The sequence below is a fragment of the Scleropages formosus genome, chromosome 12 (genome assembly GCF_900964775.1).
Source record: "Scleropages formosus chromosome 12, fSclFor1.1, whole genome shotgun sequence".
NCBI lineage: Eukaryota > Metazoa > Chordata > Actinopteri > Osteoglossiformes > Osteoglossidae > Scleropages > Scleropages formosus.
This window is the reverse complement of record NC_041817.1, coordinates 23,740,030-23,757,368: the sequence shown is the minus strand read 5'-3', so window position 1 is coordinate 23,757,368 and position 17,339 is coordinate 23,740,030. Positions and strand designations below refer to the sequence as shown.

The following is a 17,339-nucleotide window of genomic DNA, read 5'->3' as shown; positions in this document are numbered from 1 at the left end:
GTGTAGAGTACCCGGCCTTTTTAGAGTCCCTGGGGGGCGTGCTGGAAAGCGCTCCCACTGGGGACTCTGTCGTTCTACTGGGGGACTTTAACACCCACGTGGGCAGCGACAGTGATACCTGGAGGGGCGTGATTGGGAGGAACGGCCTCCCTGATCTGAACCCGAGCGGTGAGTTGTTATTGGATTTCTGTGCTAGTCGCGGTTTATCCATAACGAACACCATGTTCATGCATAAGGGTGTCCACCAGTGCACTTGGCACCAGGACACCCTAGGTCGGAGGTCGATGATCGACTTTGTAGTCATTTCTTCTGACCTTCGGCCATATGTCTTGGACACTCGGGTGAAGAGAGGGGCTGAGCTGTCAACTGATCACCACCTGGTGGTGAGTTGGATTTGATGGCGGGGGAAAAAGCTGGACAGACCTGGCAGGCCCAAACGCATAGTGAGGGTCTGTTGGGAACGTTTGGCGGAGGCCCCTGTCAGAGAGGTCTTCAACTCCCACCTCCGACAGAGCTTCAACCAGGTCCCGAGGGAGGTGGGGGACATTGAGTCTGAATGGACTATGTTCCGCTCCTCCATTGTCGGTGCGGCTGTTCGGAGCTGCGGCCATAAGGTCTCCGGTGCCTGTCGCGGCGGCAATCCCCGAACACGGTGGTGGACACCGGAAGTAAGGGATGCCGTCAAGCTGAAGAAGGAGTTCTATCGGGCCTGGCTGGCTCATGGGACTCCTGAAGCAGCTGACGGGTACCGACGGGCCAAACGGTGCGCGGCTCTGGCAGTTGCCGCGGCAAAAACTCGGGCTTGGGAGGAGTTCGGTGAGGCCATGGAGGAAGACTTTCGGTCGGCCTCAAAGAGATTCTGGCAAACCGTCCGGCGACTCAGAGGGGGGAAGCGGTGTTCCACGAACACTGTTTACAGTGGAAGTGGTGCGCTGCTGACCTCAGCTGAGGATGTTCTCGGGCGGTGGAAGGAGTACTTTGAGGATCTCCTCAATCCCTCCGACACGCCTTCCGTAGAGGAAGCTGAGGCTGGGGACTCGGAGGGGGACTCGTCCATTACCCTGGCTGAAGTTGCTGAGGTAGTCAAAAAACTCCTCGGTGGCAAGGCTCCGGGGGTGGATGAGATCCGCCCCGAGTTTCTCAAGTCTCTGGATGTTGTGGGGCTGTCTTGGCTGACACGCCTCTGCAGCATCGCGTGGAGTTCGGGAACGGTGCCTCTGGACTGGCAGACCGGGGTGGTGGTCCCTCTTTTTAAGAAGGGGGACCGGAGATTGTGTTCCAACTACAGGGGGATCACACTCCTTAGCCTCCCTGGGAAAGTCTATGCCAGGGTACTGGAAAGGAGAATCCGACCGATAGTCGAACCTCGGATTCAGGAGGAGCAATGCGGTTTTCGCCCTGGCCGTGGAACACTGGACCAGCTCTATACCCTCACTAGGGTGTTGGAGGGTTCGTGGGAGTTTGCCCAACCAGTCCATATGTGTTTTGTGGACCTGGAGAAGGCATTCGACCGTGTCCCTCGTGGCATCCTGTGGGGGGTGCTTCGGGATTATGGGGTTCGGGGCTCGTTGCTACGGGCTGTTCGTTCCCTGTATGACCGGAGCAGGAGCTTGGTTCGCATTGCCGGCAGTAAGTCAGACCTGTTCCCGGTGCATGTTGGACTCCGCCAGGGCTGCCCTTTGTCACCGATTCTGTTCATTATTTTTATGGACAGAATTTCTAGGCGCAGTCAGGGAACGGAGGGTGTCTGCTTTGGTGGCCGCGAGATCTCGTCTCTGCTTTTTGCGGACGATGTGGTCCTGTTGGCTTCATCAAGTCAAGACTTGCAGCGTGCACTGGGGAGGTTTGCAGCCGAGTGCGAAGCGGCGGGGATGAGAATCAGCACCTCCAAATCCGAGGCCATGGTTCTCAGTCGGAAAAAGGTGGATTGCTCCCTCCGGGTTAGGGGGGAGTTGCTCCCTCAAGTGGAGGAGTTTAAGTATCTTGGGGTCTTGTTCACGAGTGAGGGAAAAATGGAGCGGCAGGTCGACAGACGGATCGGTGCGGCGTCCGCAGTAATGCGGTCATTGTACCGGTCTGTTGTGGTGAAGAGGGAGCTGAGTCGTAAGGCGAAGCTCTCAATTTACCGGTCGATCTACGTTCCTACCCTCACCTATGGTCATGAACTCTGGATCATGACCGAAAGAATGAGATCGCGGATACAAGCGGCAGAAATGAGTTTCCTCCGCAGAGTGGCTGGGCGCACCCTTAGGGATAGGGTGAGGAGCTCAGTCACCCGGGAGGAGCTCGGAGTAGAGCCGCTGCTCCTCCGCATCGAGAGGAGCCAGTTGAGGTGGCTCGGGCATCTGTTCCGGATGCCTCCTGGACGCCTCCCTGGGGAGGTGCTCCGGGCTTGTCCCACTGGGAGGAGGCCTCGGGGCAGACCCAGGACACGTTGGAGAGACTATGTCTCCCGGCTGGCCTGGGAACGCCTTGGGGTTCCCCCAGAGGAACTGGAGGAGGTGTGCGGGGAGAGGGAGGTCTGGAGTACTCTGCTCGGACTGCTGCCCCCGCGACCCGGCCCCGGATAAAAGCGGAGGAAGATGGATGGACATTGGAACTGGTCTCTATGACAACGCGGTCTACTCTGGAAGATGCTAAATTCCAGTCAAATATATTAACAGTTATTATTATTATTATTATTATTAAGTGCCACTTGTCTCCAAGATGACTTAAAATGTTTATTCTAAGCGAATGGCTGTACCTAAAGGAAACATCACACCCGCAAAGTTCACCATGGGACAGGCATGGTAAAAAGCTGTAAACATTTTCCATTGTCAGCAGAGGGCAGCACTGCTGCCTCTACTGTAACATTTACGCCTACATTTATTCATTTAGCAGAAAATATAACGTGTTCATTACATTAGGTAAAAGAGACGCTTAGTTGCAGACGTGTGATTCTTAAGTGCAGTTAGTTTGTTTATTTCCACCATATGAACCAATGTTCATCACACGAGTAGCTGCATCAAACTCAGAATATCGACGATTCCCGATCACCTTCCTACTAATTTTTTTTTTGAGATGTACTGTAAACATGGCAAGGGGGGTGCGGTAGCGCAGCAGGTTTGGCTGGGTCCTGCTCTCCGGTGGGTCTGGGGTTCGAGTCCCACTTGGGGTACTTTGTGACGGACTGGCGTCCCATCCTGGGTGTGCCTCCTCCACCCTCCAGCCTTGCATCCTGTGTTGCCGGGTTAGGCTCCGACTTGCTGCAACCCTACTTTGGACAAGCGGCTTCAGCCAGTGTGTGTGTGTGTGTGTGTGTGTGTGTGTGTGTGCGCGTGTGTGTAAAAACATGGCCAAATCAACAAGTTCGACCGAATAATTTTGGAATTTGTTGCTTCTGTCAGAAACAAACATAATTTACTTTAGCAGACGTACTTCAGATGAACCGGTGAGTAAATGACCCGTTTTGTGATAGTGTGTGACTGTCCGGATCCAGGGCGTAACCTGCCTCACACCCTATGTTTCCAGGATAGGCTCTGGGTCACCGTGACTCTGCACCGGACAAGTGCTTATTGATAATGGATGAACGAATGAATACTGCGTGTGTGAAAACTGAGTGAGTCGGCTGTATCCACGTCATTTGGGGAAATCCATATCCAGGATTCTTCATGCATTTTTTTTTTTTTTTTTTAATTCGCCAAACTTATAGCAAAGTGTTAAAGGAAATGATATTCTATGCACCACCGGCTGCATCATTATATGTTCGTACATTACTGACTGTCCAACAAACCAACATTTCTCACAGTTTTTATCTCTGCATACAGCTAAATAACATTATGCTTTCCTGGGTTGTAAACCAACAACCTTCCGGTCATATGCAGATCACGATAAGATTACTTTCAGAGCACATACTTGTACAGTCTGTACATGCGCACTGCTAGGCGAATTTGAATATTCTGGGATTTGAACTGTTGCTGAACACCGAGGTAAGTTTGTCGCAGCCCTATTCGATGAGGGCTTTGGTTAAAATAAAAATAAAAAAAAAAGGTTGCCAGGTGCGGGCACCCCGTCTCAGACCTAAGTGCTCACGCAGCACAAACGGGCGCGTATTTCGGCGGCTGCTCTACGCTGCGCAGAGGAGCCCTCGGTGCGGGTTACTGCTCTTGCACAAGCAATTTTTTTGATGGCACAGCAACCGCAGAGCTATATTTCCTGTGAAAGTGTTGCAATCTTACCTTGTGCATATCATTGCTGTCCACTTTAAATGTCAATGAATATGAGAGGGGTTGGTGCTGGGGTCTGAACCCAAAATGGGTGTCATTCCAGCTGCAGGGGGAACTCATGCTAACATGTTTCCATGTACATAACATCAGTCACATCGGGTTCATTATAGCGGCTGACCTGCTGCTGGATAAAATTTGTCAATTTCCTGAAAGGGATTAATACATTTACATTTTACATTTATTTATTTAGAAGACGCTTTTCTCCAAAGCGACTTCCAATGAACTCTATGTAGTGTTATCAGCCTACACACCTTATTCACCGCAGTGACTTACACTGCTAGATACACTACTTACACTGGGTCACTCATCTATACATCAGTGGAACACACACACACTCTCTCTGTCACTCACACACTATGGGGAACCCGAACAGCATATCTTTGGACTGTGGGAGGAAACCAGAGCACCTAGAAGAAACCCATGCAGACACAGGGAGAACATACAAACTCCACACAGACTGAACAGGAATAAAACCAACATCCTCTTGTACCACCCAGGTGCTGTGAGACAGCAGTGCTACTCACTGTGCCACCCTAACCATAATAAAGTAATTTAGTAATAAAGTATTATTCTTTCCTTTCCTTTCCTTTCCTTTCCAACACATCGCTGGCGTTCCCAAAAAAAGCGCATGCTTGCCCACTTCCCGACTCACTTGCTCCTCAGACACAGGCGTGCTGGCGGCGGGGGTCGGCTGCGGCGGCGGCGGCGGTGGAGGCGTGGGTTGCTGCGGCCGCCCCAGGTTCTGACCCCTGTGACGCAGATTTGGGAAGAACCTGTCCCAGTTGATCAGGCCGACCTGAAAAACACAAAATCAAGACGGTCGATCGAGTACAGAAATAATCAATAATTTCCTTGCAAAAATTAAAATTGCTCTTGCATTTGCACTTGTCTCATGGCACTCGAGGCAGGGCAGAGGTGCTCCAGCAGGTGGTGTAGTGGTTACCGCTGCTGTCTTTGCACTCAGAGTTCACAGGTTCAAATCCCACCTACTGCTCTAGCACCCTTGATCAAGGTACCAACCCTGAAGGGATACAGTAAAAATCACCTATCTGTATAAAGGGGTAAATCACTGTTTAAGTGGTGTAATATCACTCTGGATCTCAAGGTGGAACCGAAAGGCTACTAGTTCTAAGGCCCAAGTTGAACCCTTAGAGTGGAGGATGACAGGTGAAACCAAGACCTTCGCTCACTGCGGTTACCACAGTAGAACTGGTCAACTTCAAGTGCAATACCAATGCAGGATGTAAGGCAACAGAGTGCTGGTGCTCACAGGTGGTTGTGTGTTTGCGTCCCTGAGCACCGGCACTTCTGCCAAAAACCGAGCATCAGCGAACGCTAATGATTTTCAGCGTTTACTCAGAAGGTCACTTTTCTATGAGAACAATGTCTTTCCAGGGCACCAGTGTTCGTGACCTCCCTCATCCCCCTCCCCCTCCCCCGATGCCACGTGTACGAGTGCCCTCAAAACCAGAGGAAAGTCACAAGTAATCCTTTGCCCTATTTAACACACACGCACCAACATCCTGTTCCTGTGCGTCTGAGCGGCTCCTTGCCGTCACACTCTTCGACACGCAAAATTCAACCGGCCGCACCACGCACGCTGCTCTCATTGCACGCATCGGGCGAGCCGCTTGCGGAGGAGCGAAATCGGGCTTCGACGCCTCAGAAAAGAGGCTGTTGGAAAACCCAATTACACACAGGTTGAGCTTAAGCATTTTTATTTATTCATTCATCAACACCTGTGTTCAAGGTGACTTCTGTACACTGAGCTACTTAGAGTGACTCGAACCCCAGACCGACCGGAAATCAGGATCCGGGCCAACCCGCTGCGCCACCACGCCCCCCCTTGATTTACCTCTTTATAGAGCTGGGTAATTTTTACTGCATAATACAGGGCGAGTACTGTGATCAAGGAAGGGTACTCCAGTAGGTGTTGGGATTCAAAGTTGGAACCCTTAGATCAGAAGGTGGTCAGTGCAGGATTTCCCATTATGCGCTGGGGCCTACGAAACTTTCCGGGTCTATAAAGGAGAGCAACGTTTTTAAAAAGTAGGAAGTTCGCCTTCAATGTTTATTGTACCCTGTACAAGTACTGTGAAATTCTTGCTTGAATGCTTCTCCACAGACTATAGACAAACAAAATATAGGGGAGAGTACTACTAAGGGGGGGGCGTGGTGGCGCAGTCTCTGTCATTCAAATCTGACAAAGCACAGTGAGCTGCATACATTGAATTTAGAGCTTTACGGAGAATGTGAATCATTACAATGTGTGTATAAATACTGGCCTGCTATAGGTTATATGAGTACATTACATGACATCACCTTCCTACTAATTTTTATTTTGAGATGTACTCTAAACATGGCAAGAGGGCTTGGCCGGGTCCTGCTCTCTGGGGCATTTGGGGTCTGAGTCCCACTTGGGGCGCTTTGTGATGGACTGGCGTCCCGTCCCGGGTGTGTCCCCTCCCCCTCCAGCCTCGTGCCCTGTGTTGCCAGGTTAGGCTCCAGCTCACCGTGACCCCACTCGGGACGAGTGGTTTCAGACAGTGTGCGTGTAGTACTACTAAGTAAAAAATACAGATATATACAAGGATAACAATAAATAGCCAAAATAATTACCATTTAATAAAGCGACAATGCAAGTGATCAAGTGATGAGCTTGGAGAGATCAATGCAAAGTCAAGTTGCAAAAGTGAGGGTGTAAAGTCCAGTGTCATTACTGATATTGCACATTAGTGTGTGTTGAACATTCTTACAGCAATGGGGTAAAAGCCATCCCTGAACCTCGAATAGATCTAAGCTGCATTCCAGAGTGCAGAAAAGAGAAAAGTGCCCGAGCGCGACCCCGTATGGGACAAGCGGTTCAGATGATGATGATGATGATGATGATGAAGGAGGAAGAAACGAAAAAAGACAGAGACAGAAATGTAATAATAAAATTAAAACTTGAAAATTATATTAAAAAAAAGACAAAAGCCGGACAGTTGGTGGCGTAGTGGTCAGGATCCCTGCCCTTGGACCCAAGGGTTGCAGGTTCGAACCTCACCTCCAGCAGTAGTAGCCTCGAGCAAGTTATTTTCCTAAATTGCTCCAGTAAAAATTACCCAGCGGTATAAAGGGGTAAATGCTTGTAACCATAACACTGTAAGTCGCTTTGGAGAAAAGTGTCATGTACATGATAATTCCTTGGCATTTCCTAAGAAAGTCTCTGTCTTCAATCCCGTGGTTTAGCATTACAGCACTTTAACGTCGATCGTGGTATTCGAGGTAATTAGCACTCTTTGCACACATTTCGGCGAAGAGCGTGAAGGTGACGGCTCTAACCACCACGCCACCTAGCGCCCCAGGCAGTACACTGGAAAACAACTGCGAGAGCAGCGACGCCGTCGCTTCGATGTAACCGAGGGGAATCGGCGCACTTCTCCAATGTCAGACGACCGACGGCAGAGCTATGACTACGACGGGCGTGGTGACGGGCGTTCGGCGGGAAGAGAAACTCGGCGGCGACTGACAAACTGGTGTGTGTTCCTGTCGTCGTGCGGTAACCTTTTGCTCCTCCGTATCGGGCTACGGCCTCGCAAGAAACTTTCGATGAACTGAACCAAAGCGCAGCTCGGCCGGCGGTCCGCGAACGCGTGCGATCACGGCACCGATGCCGGTCGGCCGGCGAAGCGGGGTTGGCAGGGTGGGGGCCGATCCTGAGTCACCCGCACAAGGTCTGGGCTGCAGGAAACATCTCTCTTCCCCTGTCTGGTTCTCAAGTTGGTCCACAGGGCCTGGTTGGGGGAGGGGGGGGGGGGGTCATATGACGGATAAAATGCCCCGTCTGCAAAACTGACATCACTGGTGCTTAAAAAAAGAAACGAGGGGAACCGTGGGCCGGTGGGCCGTGCAGCGAGTGGAAGGGAAGGTCCAGGCGGAACACATAAATAGGCTCTCACCTACCCCCCCCCCAGAATAACACGGTGATGTATACCTGGCACGTGTGGCCTCGTAACACAGTACTAAGTTTAAAGCTGAGTGAAGTGCAGCCTGGGTGAAACTGGGCAAAGAGTTAAATACACCTATTTATATCGATATACTACAGCCGCCAACAGGCGCTCCTCGTCATTTCCTTTTCTACGACATCAGGGGTCCCTTATTCGTGATTAACATCACGTCTCACACAACAACGGACAGCAGGGGGCGCGGTGGGTAGAACTGCTAACAGCTGTAGTTCCCTTGGTCGAGGTGCTTACCCTCAGTTACTTCACTCATTAGCCAGGTGAATAAATAGCCTTATTCAGCCACTACTCCGGTATTGCATTTGCTTGCTTGTGTATCTTAATATTATTAAAAAAAAATGGTAGGAGGGTATCAGGATTTGTCTATCCTGTGTTTCTATGCACCTACTCGATCGATGAATCTCGGTGCAGCAAGTGGTAGGTAACAGACTAGGTTTACTTGAGACTTACATGTCTGCAGCTCTTTCTCTTCCTCTTAATATAATGGATAAATTCTACTTTTCCTGAGATTTACGTCACTTTGGACAAAAGCGTCTGCTAAATGAATAAATGTAAATGTAAATAAGTGAGTAACTAAGTAGCTTAATAGGATCGTTCGCTTTATAGAAAAGCATGAGCTAAATAAATACATTTAAACACAAAGGTCTGTTCTCTAGTTCAAGCGGGGGGCACGGTGGCACAGAGAGTGGCTCTGCTGTCTCAGCACCTGGGTGGTGCGAGAGGACGTGTGTTCGATCCCTGCTCAGTCTGTGTGGAGTTTGCATGTTCTACCCGTGTCTGTGTGGGTTTCCGCTGGGTGCTCTGGTTTCCACCCACACTCCAAAGACATATTGTTCAGGTTCCCCCATAGTGTGTGTGTGTGTGTGTGTGTGTGTGTGTGTGTTCACTGATGTATGGATGAGTGACCCAGTGTAAGTAGTGTATCTAGCACTGTAAGTCACCACAGTGAATAAGGTGTGTGGGCTGATAACGCTACATAGAGTTCATTGGAAGTCGCTTTGAAGAAAAGCGTCTGCTAAATAAATAAATGCAATGTAAGTGTAATTAAGTAGCATTAACTAATGCCAGGCACACAGCTCACACTCTAGAGCTAAAATAAGAGCGTTACGAGAAGTCGTCTTACTACAGGAAGTCATTGTCTTATTATGTAACTGTCAAGATTACTGCATAGGAGAAGTACATGTGGGGTCAAACAGAGCCGTTTACCTCACCCTTTACCGTGTGTCCCAAACAAAAGCCCTGACTGGGGCAATTAATGCGTACAACGTAATGCGTATCAATAAAGGAGCATTCAAAGAAACACACACCATAAATAAAAGGGGCTTTACAGGATCTAAAATAAACCTGGAAATTCTCCTCTGACATTCATGGAAAATGAGTGACTCAGTCAGGCTGGGATGAGTTTTATACGTCTTCACTTTGTCTAGAACTCTTAAGTCGCCCACCGTTAATGTAACCTGAGAAAATTAAAGTAACACGGTGGAAAAAAAAAAGAGTTGTGATCTCTCTTTCTTTTCAGTTGGGCAGTACAGCTTTCTCAGTGGGTGGGGTCTGGCACTGATGTGTTGCACTGATTTATAGTAAGCATAAGCAGAAACTGAAAATGTAATGTGACCCTAATCCTAAGGGCACACTGCCTTTAACCAAGAAATTAAAATTTAAAATGAGAAAACTGCCAAACACAAATAAAGAGACAAACAAAAAAAATGGGGAAAAAATAAATAAATAAATAAAAAAAAACTTTTTTCCAAATCGCTCTTTCACCTGGTATGGCAGAATTATCACTCTCGGAGGGTTTGTCTGTCTCCATGTGCTGATGGATGGATAGACAGACAGACAGACAGACAGACAGACAGACAGACAGACACTACGTTGATCCCCGGCACCAAGGAGCTGTGGTCTGCAGGCCGGAGACGGGCCGTACCTGCTGCTGGCGGCCCCTCCTCATGTGGGCAAACTGCGAGAGCAGGATCTGCTGGTCCAGCAAGTCCATCCTCTGCTGTCGCTGGATGTCCAGCGTGGCCCCCATACCCAGGGCGGCCTCCCGGTTCGGCTCGGACCCCGACAACAGGGGCTCCAGGGTGCGGGAGCAGGCGCGAGCCACGAAACCGGGCACCCGGAGGAAGCGCTGCACGCCGAGCACGTCGCCGAGGTACAGCTCGCCGGCGCCCTGCGGAGGCACGGAACGGAAGAGAAGAAAACGTTCTCATTTTGACTCTGATATTTACCAGGAAGGCAGCAACGAGAAACCTGAACGCTTTCACATCTCGCTACGGCACCCACCTTAAAGGAGAAAAAGGGAAGTGGAAAGACCGCCGAAATGGTCACCTGTGTAAAAGCAGCACGCGTGAATCATTTCAAAATTCCTTCAGGCTGCAAAACGATATTAACGGGGCTCAGACGTTCGCATTAATTTGTTACCTGCGCCACCTGAGAAACGTTTGCCGCCGAAACCGTCATTGACTCTCATGTACATAGAGCGTGTTGCAGAGAAAGAGGAAACGGGGAAGTGTGAAAACCGCCAGAGTGTTTCTGATAACAAACACACGCGAGGATCCATCGGCGCCGAGCTGCTGCGATTCGACAGACGAAGTATGAAATCCGAAATTGAACTCAGTCATTACGAGGAGCCTGCCGTGTGCTTGACGAACCCCGGGTCGCGTTACGCGAAAGCCAACGCGCACGGAAACGCAGCTGCGCTCGAACGAGCGGCTGGACCGCGGCCCCGGCTCGAGGGAGACGGCGGGGACGCGGGTGCGCTTCTGCCAGGCGGGGCCGGCAGCGGCCGGGGGCCTCCGGAACCCCCCGGCACGAAAGATGACACCCGAGGTGTCGCATCGCAAACGAAAAGGTGCCGATAATCCGAGCTCACACATTTCAGGGCGCGTTTCCTTGCTTGTCGCCTCGAGAGGGTGTCGATTCCAAGAACCCGACTGACATTAGATGTATGGTTTAACGGCACACATAAACCGGTTTCCTTGCGCCTGAGGCCACGCAGGTGGAGACCGTAGAACACGAAAGCAACAATGTGTGAATGAGTAGATACATTGTGTGTGTGTGTGTGTGTGTGTGTGTGTGTGTGTCACACACAGTATTTCACTGCTTTGGATGCTCTGGATACAAGTGTAATGGGTAGGTAGGTAAATAAATAAATACGCACACATTGTCTGAAACTGACTGTCCCGAGTGGGGTCGCGGCGAGCCGGAGCCCAACCCTGCAACACAGGTTGTAAGGCTGAAGGGGTAGGGGACACACTCAGGGCGGGACGCCAGTCCATTGCAAGGCACCCCAAGCGGGACCCATATATATATATATATATATATATATATATCTACACAGGGGTGCGGTGGTGCAGTGGGTTGGACCACAGTCCTGTTCTCCGGTGGGTCTGGGGTTCAAGTCCCGCTTAGGGTGCCTTGCGATGGACTGGCGTCCCGTCCTGGGTGTGTCCCCTCCCCCTCCGGCCTTACGCCCTGTGTTACCGGGTAGGCTCCGGTTCCCCCGCGACCCCGTATGGGACGAGCGGTTCTGAAAGTGTGTGTGTGTGTGCGTGTGTGTATACACACGCACACACACACACACAAATTTATATATAAGAAAAGAGGAAGCTGGGGAAGTCCGGTAGTGCTGTGATTAGAGTTACTGCTTTCGGCTCCAAAGGTTGCAGGCTCAATCCCTGCCTCTGACTGTAGTGCCCTTGAACAAGGCACTTACCGTGAATTTCTCTAGTAAAATTACCCAGCTCTGTAAATGCTTACAATTGTAACCTTAACATCGTAAGTCGCTTTGGAGAAAAGTGTCAGCTAAATTAATAAATATATGTACGCACACGCATAAACACCTCCGCGTATAATGTAAATATATGAGTGATTTCAACAGGGGCCTGAGCAGGGTTGCTGTGAACTGGAGCCTATCCAAGAAGACTGGGGGCAAGGGTGAGTGGGGAGGGTACACCCCGGATGTTTCCCTCCAGGCACACACACTAAAAGCAATTTGGTAATTTGTAGCATGGTGGTCAATGTTGTTGCCTTTGGACCCAAAGGTCAGAGGTTTGAGTCTCCCTTCCTGCCACAGTAGCCCTCAACAAGATACTTAACCTAAATTGCTGCAGTAAAAATTACCCAGCTGTGTAAATGGGTTAATAATTATAAGATGCTTTAGAGAAAAGCGTCAGATAAATGTAAATTTAGTGTCATCAATCCACCTGAATCGCATGTCTTTGGACTGTGGGAGGAAACCAGAGCACCCAGAGGAAACCCGCAGGGAGGACACGCAGACGCCACACAGACTGGGCGGGGATAAAAACCACGTTCCCAGCAATGCTACCTGCCGTCACGTATATGTATGTGTACATCCATAAATATCCGTGGAGAAAAGCACCAGCTCAGTTAGTAAATGTAAGTCTATCGCCGCATCTTATTTTAAAGACCTCGTGCTACAAATGACGACAAACTCACATGTAAGTCACCGCTCTCTCGGAGATTACGGGCCGCTATCGCCTTGTCTGACTTTATTACCATTTCTGCTTTTGTATTTGTGTATTTCTCACATGCGTCCATATTTATAACATTTATATTTGTATTTGTATTTATGCTTGCTATGCGGTGCGGCACCAGGACAACTTGTTACACCAGGACCGGCGCAAAGCATGACATTTACATTAATTTGTTCATTTCACAGACGCTTTCGGGCAAAGCGATCATGTTCTGTTTCTGCTGTACTCGTGTGTATAGGGAAACCACGCATGAACATGAGCATAAAATCCAGAGTTGCACAAAGTTCCAAGGGGAGAGATAACTAATAGCAAAATCCAACAAAAGAACCTGCAAACACCCAGATATGCAGCCTGGTTACTACAGTGATCATAATAATAATAATAAGAATAATAATAACATTATTATTATCATCATCTCACACACACACACACCATCCGATCCGCTTGTCCCGTACAGGGTCGCAGGGAGCCGGAGCTTAACCCGGCAACACAGGACAGAGGGCTGGAGGGGACACACCCAGGACGGGACGCCAGTCCATCGCAAGGCACCCCAAGTGGGACTCGAACCCCAGACCCGCCAGAGAGCAGGACTGTGGTCCAACCCACTGCGCCATAGCATCACAGTGTCATCAGCAGAAACTGAAATGACTGAATCCATGAAACGAAATCTTTACACTGCTTACCCTGGTGCATGCAGCGTTTCTCCAAACCCAACACGCCAATTAAAAACAGAAATGTATGATTAGAGATGAGAGAAAAACAGGAAGAAACATAAAGAATGTGTCTTAGGTAAAAGGAAAGTACTCTGTACTTTACCGGTGCACATTTTAACAGTCCTATTTTTTTTTTTCTTTTTTTTTTTTTTAAATCAGCACGATTTAAATATTTTCTCGATTTTTAATAAACATTTTAAACAGCAGCGTGATTCTTAAAATCAGACAAATAATTTACTGCGCTGTGTTACTCAGGCAAGGAATGAGAAGCACAAACTTCTAACCAAAGTTTATGAAAAAAGTACGTATTATCAATAAGTATTATTAGTAAGTAAATATTATTGAATCAGTGTATCGGGCAGAGACCTGAAGAGATGGGGAAAAAAAGAAAAAAAAAAAAATTAATAACTTTATTAGTCCCACACAAAGGTGCACAATTCCAGAAAAGTCCCGAGGATGTGTATGTTAGGGTCCTGGAGGGACATTGCGCGTCTGGATTAATAACCCAGTGACCCCGACAGGGGGGTGACCTGGCGACGGACCTCAGGAAGTCCAGAAGGTCCAGACGGGGCCGTCCCTGCGCTGCGAGGACACGGTCAACGGAGGACTGCAGGGATGATGGTGTGACTCACACAAGAAAGCAGAGCCTCGTAACAGCGACGGAGACGGACACTCGGTCTCTCTGAGATATGACGTCATACATCTGAAGAAACAAACACCCCTGCGGCCCAGATCGCGGCTCACACGTCACGCACCGATTGAGATGAGCGAAAATAGGGACCGCGGTAAAAACAGGGAGGGGGGCGGCCTGGGATGCATCCCTTGGCTGCGTACCGGAAGCTTTCCGGGTGCTCTTGAACGACGGGTCGGCGGGAGGGAGGGTCGCACGGCGCCTCCTACCGGTCCCAGGTCCTCCCACCCGGCCCCACGCGGTGCGAGAAGAGCCCCCCCGGGGAGGAAATGTGAGGAACGCTTACCAGTCCGCCGAGAGCGACGATCCACATGAAGGGGCTGGACGTTAAGAGCTGAAAAAGAGAAGGAAAAACGGAAATGAATGACGCGAAACGTGATGCTCCGCATCCTTCGTGTCGGCGCGAGTCACGCGGAAACTCTCGACTCATCAAAGGGACGTCGAGCCGGCGACGTGGCTGTAGGAAAGGAATCGAACCGTGGGCAGGCCTTCGGCTGTGTCAGACGCGCGGTACTCGGGTCGCTGCCCATGCGGTACGACAAACCCCGGTAAAGTGCACAGTCTGAGTGTAAAAACGAGTAAAAGCAGCTGAAGTTCGCCTGGTCTGACACACATGGCGTATCTTCGCTGGCGACGCCTTTTCATGACACTTATACGGGGACAGATGGTAGTGCAGTGTAGTGATTAGAGCCCCTGCCTGCGGACCCAAAGGTCACAGGTTCAACGCCCACCTCCAGCTGTAATACCCCTGAGCAAGGTACTTACCCTACATTACCGCAGTAAAATCAGCCAGCCGTATAAACGGATAAATAACTGTAAGTGACTTTGGAGAAAAGCATCGGGTAAATGCGACTTTAAGGAGTAATTTTTACTGTATCAGTGCAGGGTAAGTATGCATGAGTGGATAGACGGTGGCAGACAGTGTTACGTTGTTAGTCTCTTTAGAAAGTGTCAAGTTAAGTGACAAAACGTGAACTGATGCCCTGCTATGTGTCTGCTTGTTCAGATGTCATGAAGTGATGCTGGGACTGAAAGAGAGGAAACACAAGTGTGTGTGTGTGTGTGTGTGTGTGTGTGTGTGTGTGTGTGTGTGAGTGAGTATTTTTAAAGTGATGGAAAAAAGGCCAAGTCAACGTGAAAGGGAGAAAAACACGAACGAGCAGCTAGAGCTCAGAAGCCACTTCCTCCCACTGGGTTCCTCTGCTGTCAGCTCAGGATGGCATGGAGTTCGCGGCCCGTTTCCTGCACTTGGTCCTTGACAACAATAACTACAATACCGTCCGGCATAAATAAAACAATGAGTCCCCAGCAGCCGACTCAGAAATAATTCCTGGCAACAGGCTCCGGAAAGATGGTATTAGTAGGGTATTTGTTAAAAAAACGCACCCATTATTTGAGGCCATGATATATGTATAATATTACATCCACACAATTTTAAACTATGATATATATACCTAATTGGAAACGTCGATATTTATATACCGATACACACACACACACACACACAAATATATATATATACACACACATATATATGTGTGTACCTATATGTACTCTATATACGTGTGTGTGTATGGGGTGAGGTGGTGCAGCGGGTTCGGCCGGTGCCCGCTGCGCGTCGGGTCCGAGGTTTGAGCCCTGCTTGGGGTGCCTTGCAATGGACCGGCGTCCCATCCTGGGTGTGGCCCTCCCCCTTCGGCCTCGTGCCCCGTGTTTCCAGGATAGGCTGCGGCTCACCGCTACCCCGCTCGGAACAAGTGGTTGTTGGCACTGGTTATCCGGTTACTTATTAGGCTGAACCGATTCTAATCTTTTTATAAGACACGGGAGATTAATTTGCATGAAGCACTCAGAGGAGCTGAAACGACATCCATCCTTCTGTTTCCAGAGCTTCACGAAAGCACCGCGCTCAGGCTGGATTGGAACCCAAGCCGTGGGCGTTGCGGGCTTTGGGTGTGAGCGTCTAAGCCCGCGAGATGCGCATAACCCAAGGTGAAACAAGGGCGTCGGCGTTCCGTGCGTCTCGTGGAGCCGTGCGCCCAGATCGAGGGGACGCCTCTTGCCACCGAGGAGCTTCTGCTGCGTAGCGAGCAGGAGGAAGGACTTCGAGATGTGAAGATAGTGAGCGAAGTATCTGTATTTTTAGAGAATGTGAAACGCTACCTAGTGAGAAATACAATAAAATGTGTTAAATATAGAAAAATGACAGCTACGCTCCAGAGCAATAGACCCATGTGCACAAAGCTCAGTGTAGCAGTAATAGTAATAATAATAATAATAATAATAATACTAATAACTGAATACAGGCTCTTATAGGCTGAGCTCAGTCCTCGCTACTGATGGCCACCCAAGGAGAAAAGTGAAAAACAGCACTAAACGCCACTCAGAAATGGACCTTCCGCTCACAGCGCCCACGCCGCTCACGGGCCGTTGGAGACGCGGGGCAGGAGGAAGCCAAGCGCCTCGTGCGGAAAGCGACGAAACGGGGAAGGGACAGCGGGAGGAGCCGACCTACATCGCGTCTCCCCGAAACTTTGTGTGATCTGCGGCTTCCAATGAAGGTCACCCCCAATTCAGAGTCAAACCACAGCAGTTTCTCTTTGTGTTGCGCACGGGCTTTGCGTTCACCGCACCGCTCGCAGCTGAGCGCTTCTCTCTCGGGCTCTCGAGACGCGGCCGTCGCACCCTTCCGAAGGTGGCACGGCCCACGGTGCCGACGGCGGCGCGGTCGCGTATTCGGCCGGCGCGCCGGGCGTCCGGACACCCGTTACCGCTGCGGAACCGGAGGAGGCGTCGCTCACCTGGAGGCCCACGATGTAGACCAGGGACTTGTTGGTGATGGAGAGCTGGCCCAGAATCTGCGTGACCTGCACGCGGGGGATGGAGTGGAAGAAAGGAACGAAGAGGGCAAAGACCGCAGCCAGCCTGTGGGGAGAAGAGACGGACAGCGCGCTCACAGGGAGCGGTGGTGCTCATGGTGGGCCGGCGGATGGCGCAGCGGTTAGAGCTGCTGCTTCAGAACTTGGAGCTCCCACATTCCAATCCCTGCTCCTGCTGTTGTACCCTCGATCCAGGTATTCACCCTGAACCGATTCAGTAAAAATTGCCCCGCTGCATAAATGTGTAAATCAATTAAGAATCACACGTATGCAACTATGTCTCTTTCTCCT

The 17,339-nt window shown here is 50.2% G+C and overlaps 1 protein-coding gene across 1 annotated transcript in view; it reads right to left on the bottom strand.

The window, feature by feature from the left end:
- The window catches only part of ubac2 (UBA domain containing 2), a 48,080-nt gene that overhangs the window by 3,191 nt on the left and 27,550 nt on the right, over window positions 1-17,339 (bottom strand). Inside the window, exons 5-8 of the mRNA XM_018745865.2 lie at window positions 16,971-17,094; window positions 14,456-14,503; window positions 10,194-10,439; window positions 4,918-5,061 (exon numbers count right to left, since the gene is read on the bottom strand). Of these exons, the coding sequence (XP_018601381.2) occupies window positions 4,918-5,061; window positions 10,194-10,439; window positions 14,456-14,503; window positions 16,971-17,094 (562 nt within the window). The remainder of the gene's footprint in view (window positions 1-4,917; window positions 5,062-10,193; window positions 10,440-14,455; window positions 14,504-16,970; window positions 17,095-17,339) is intronic.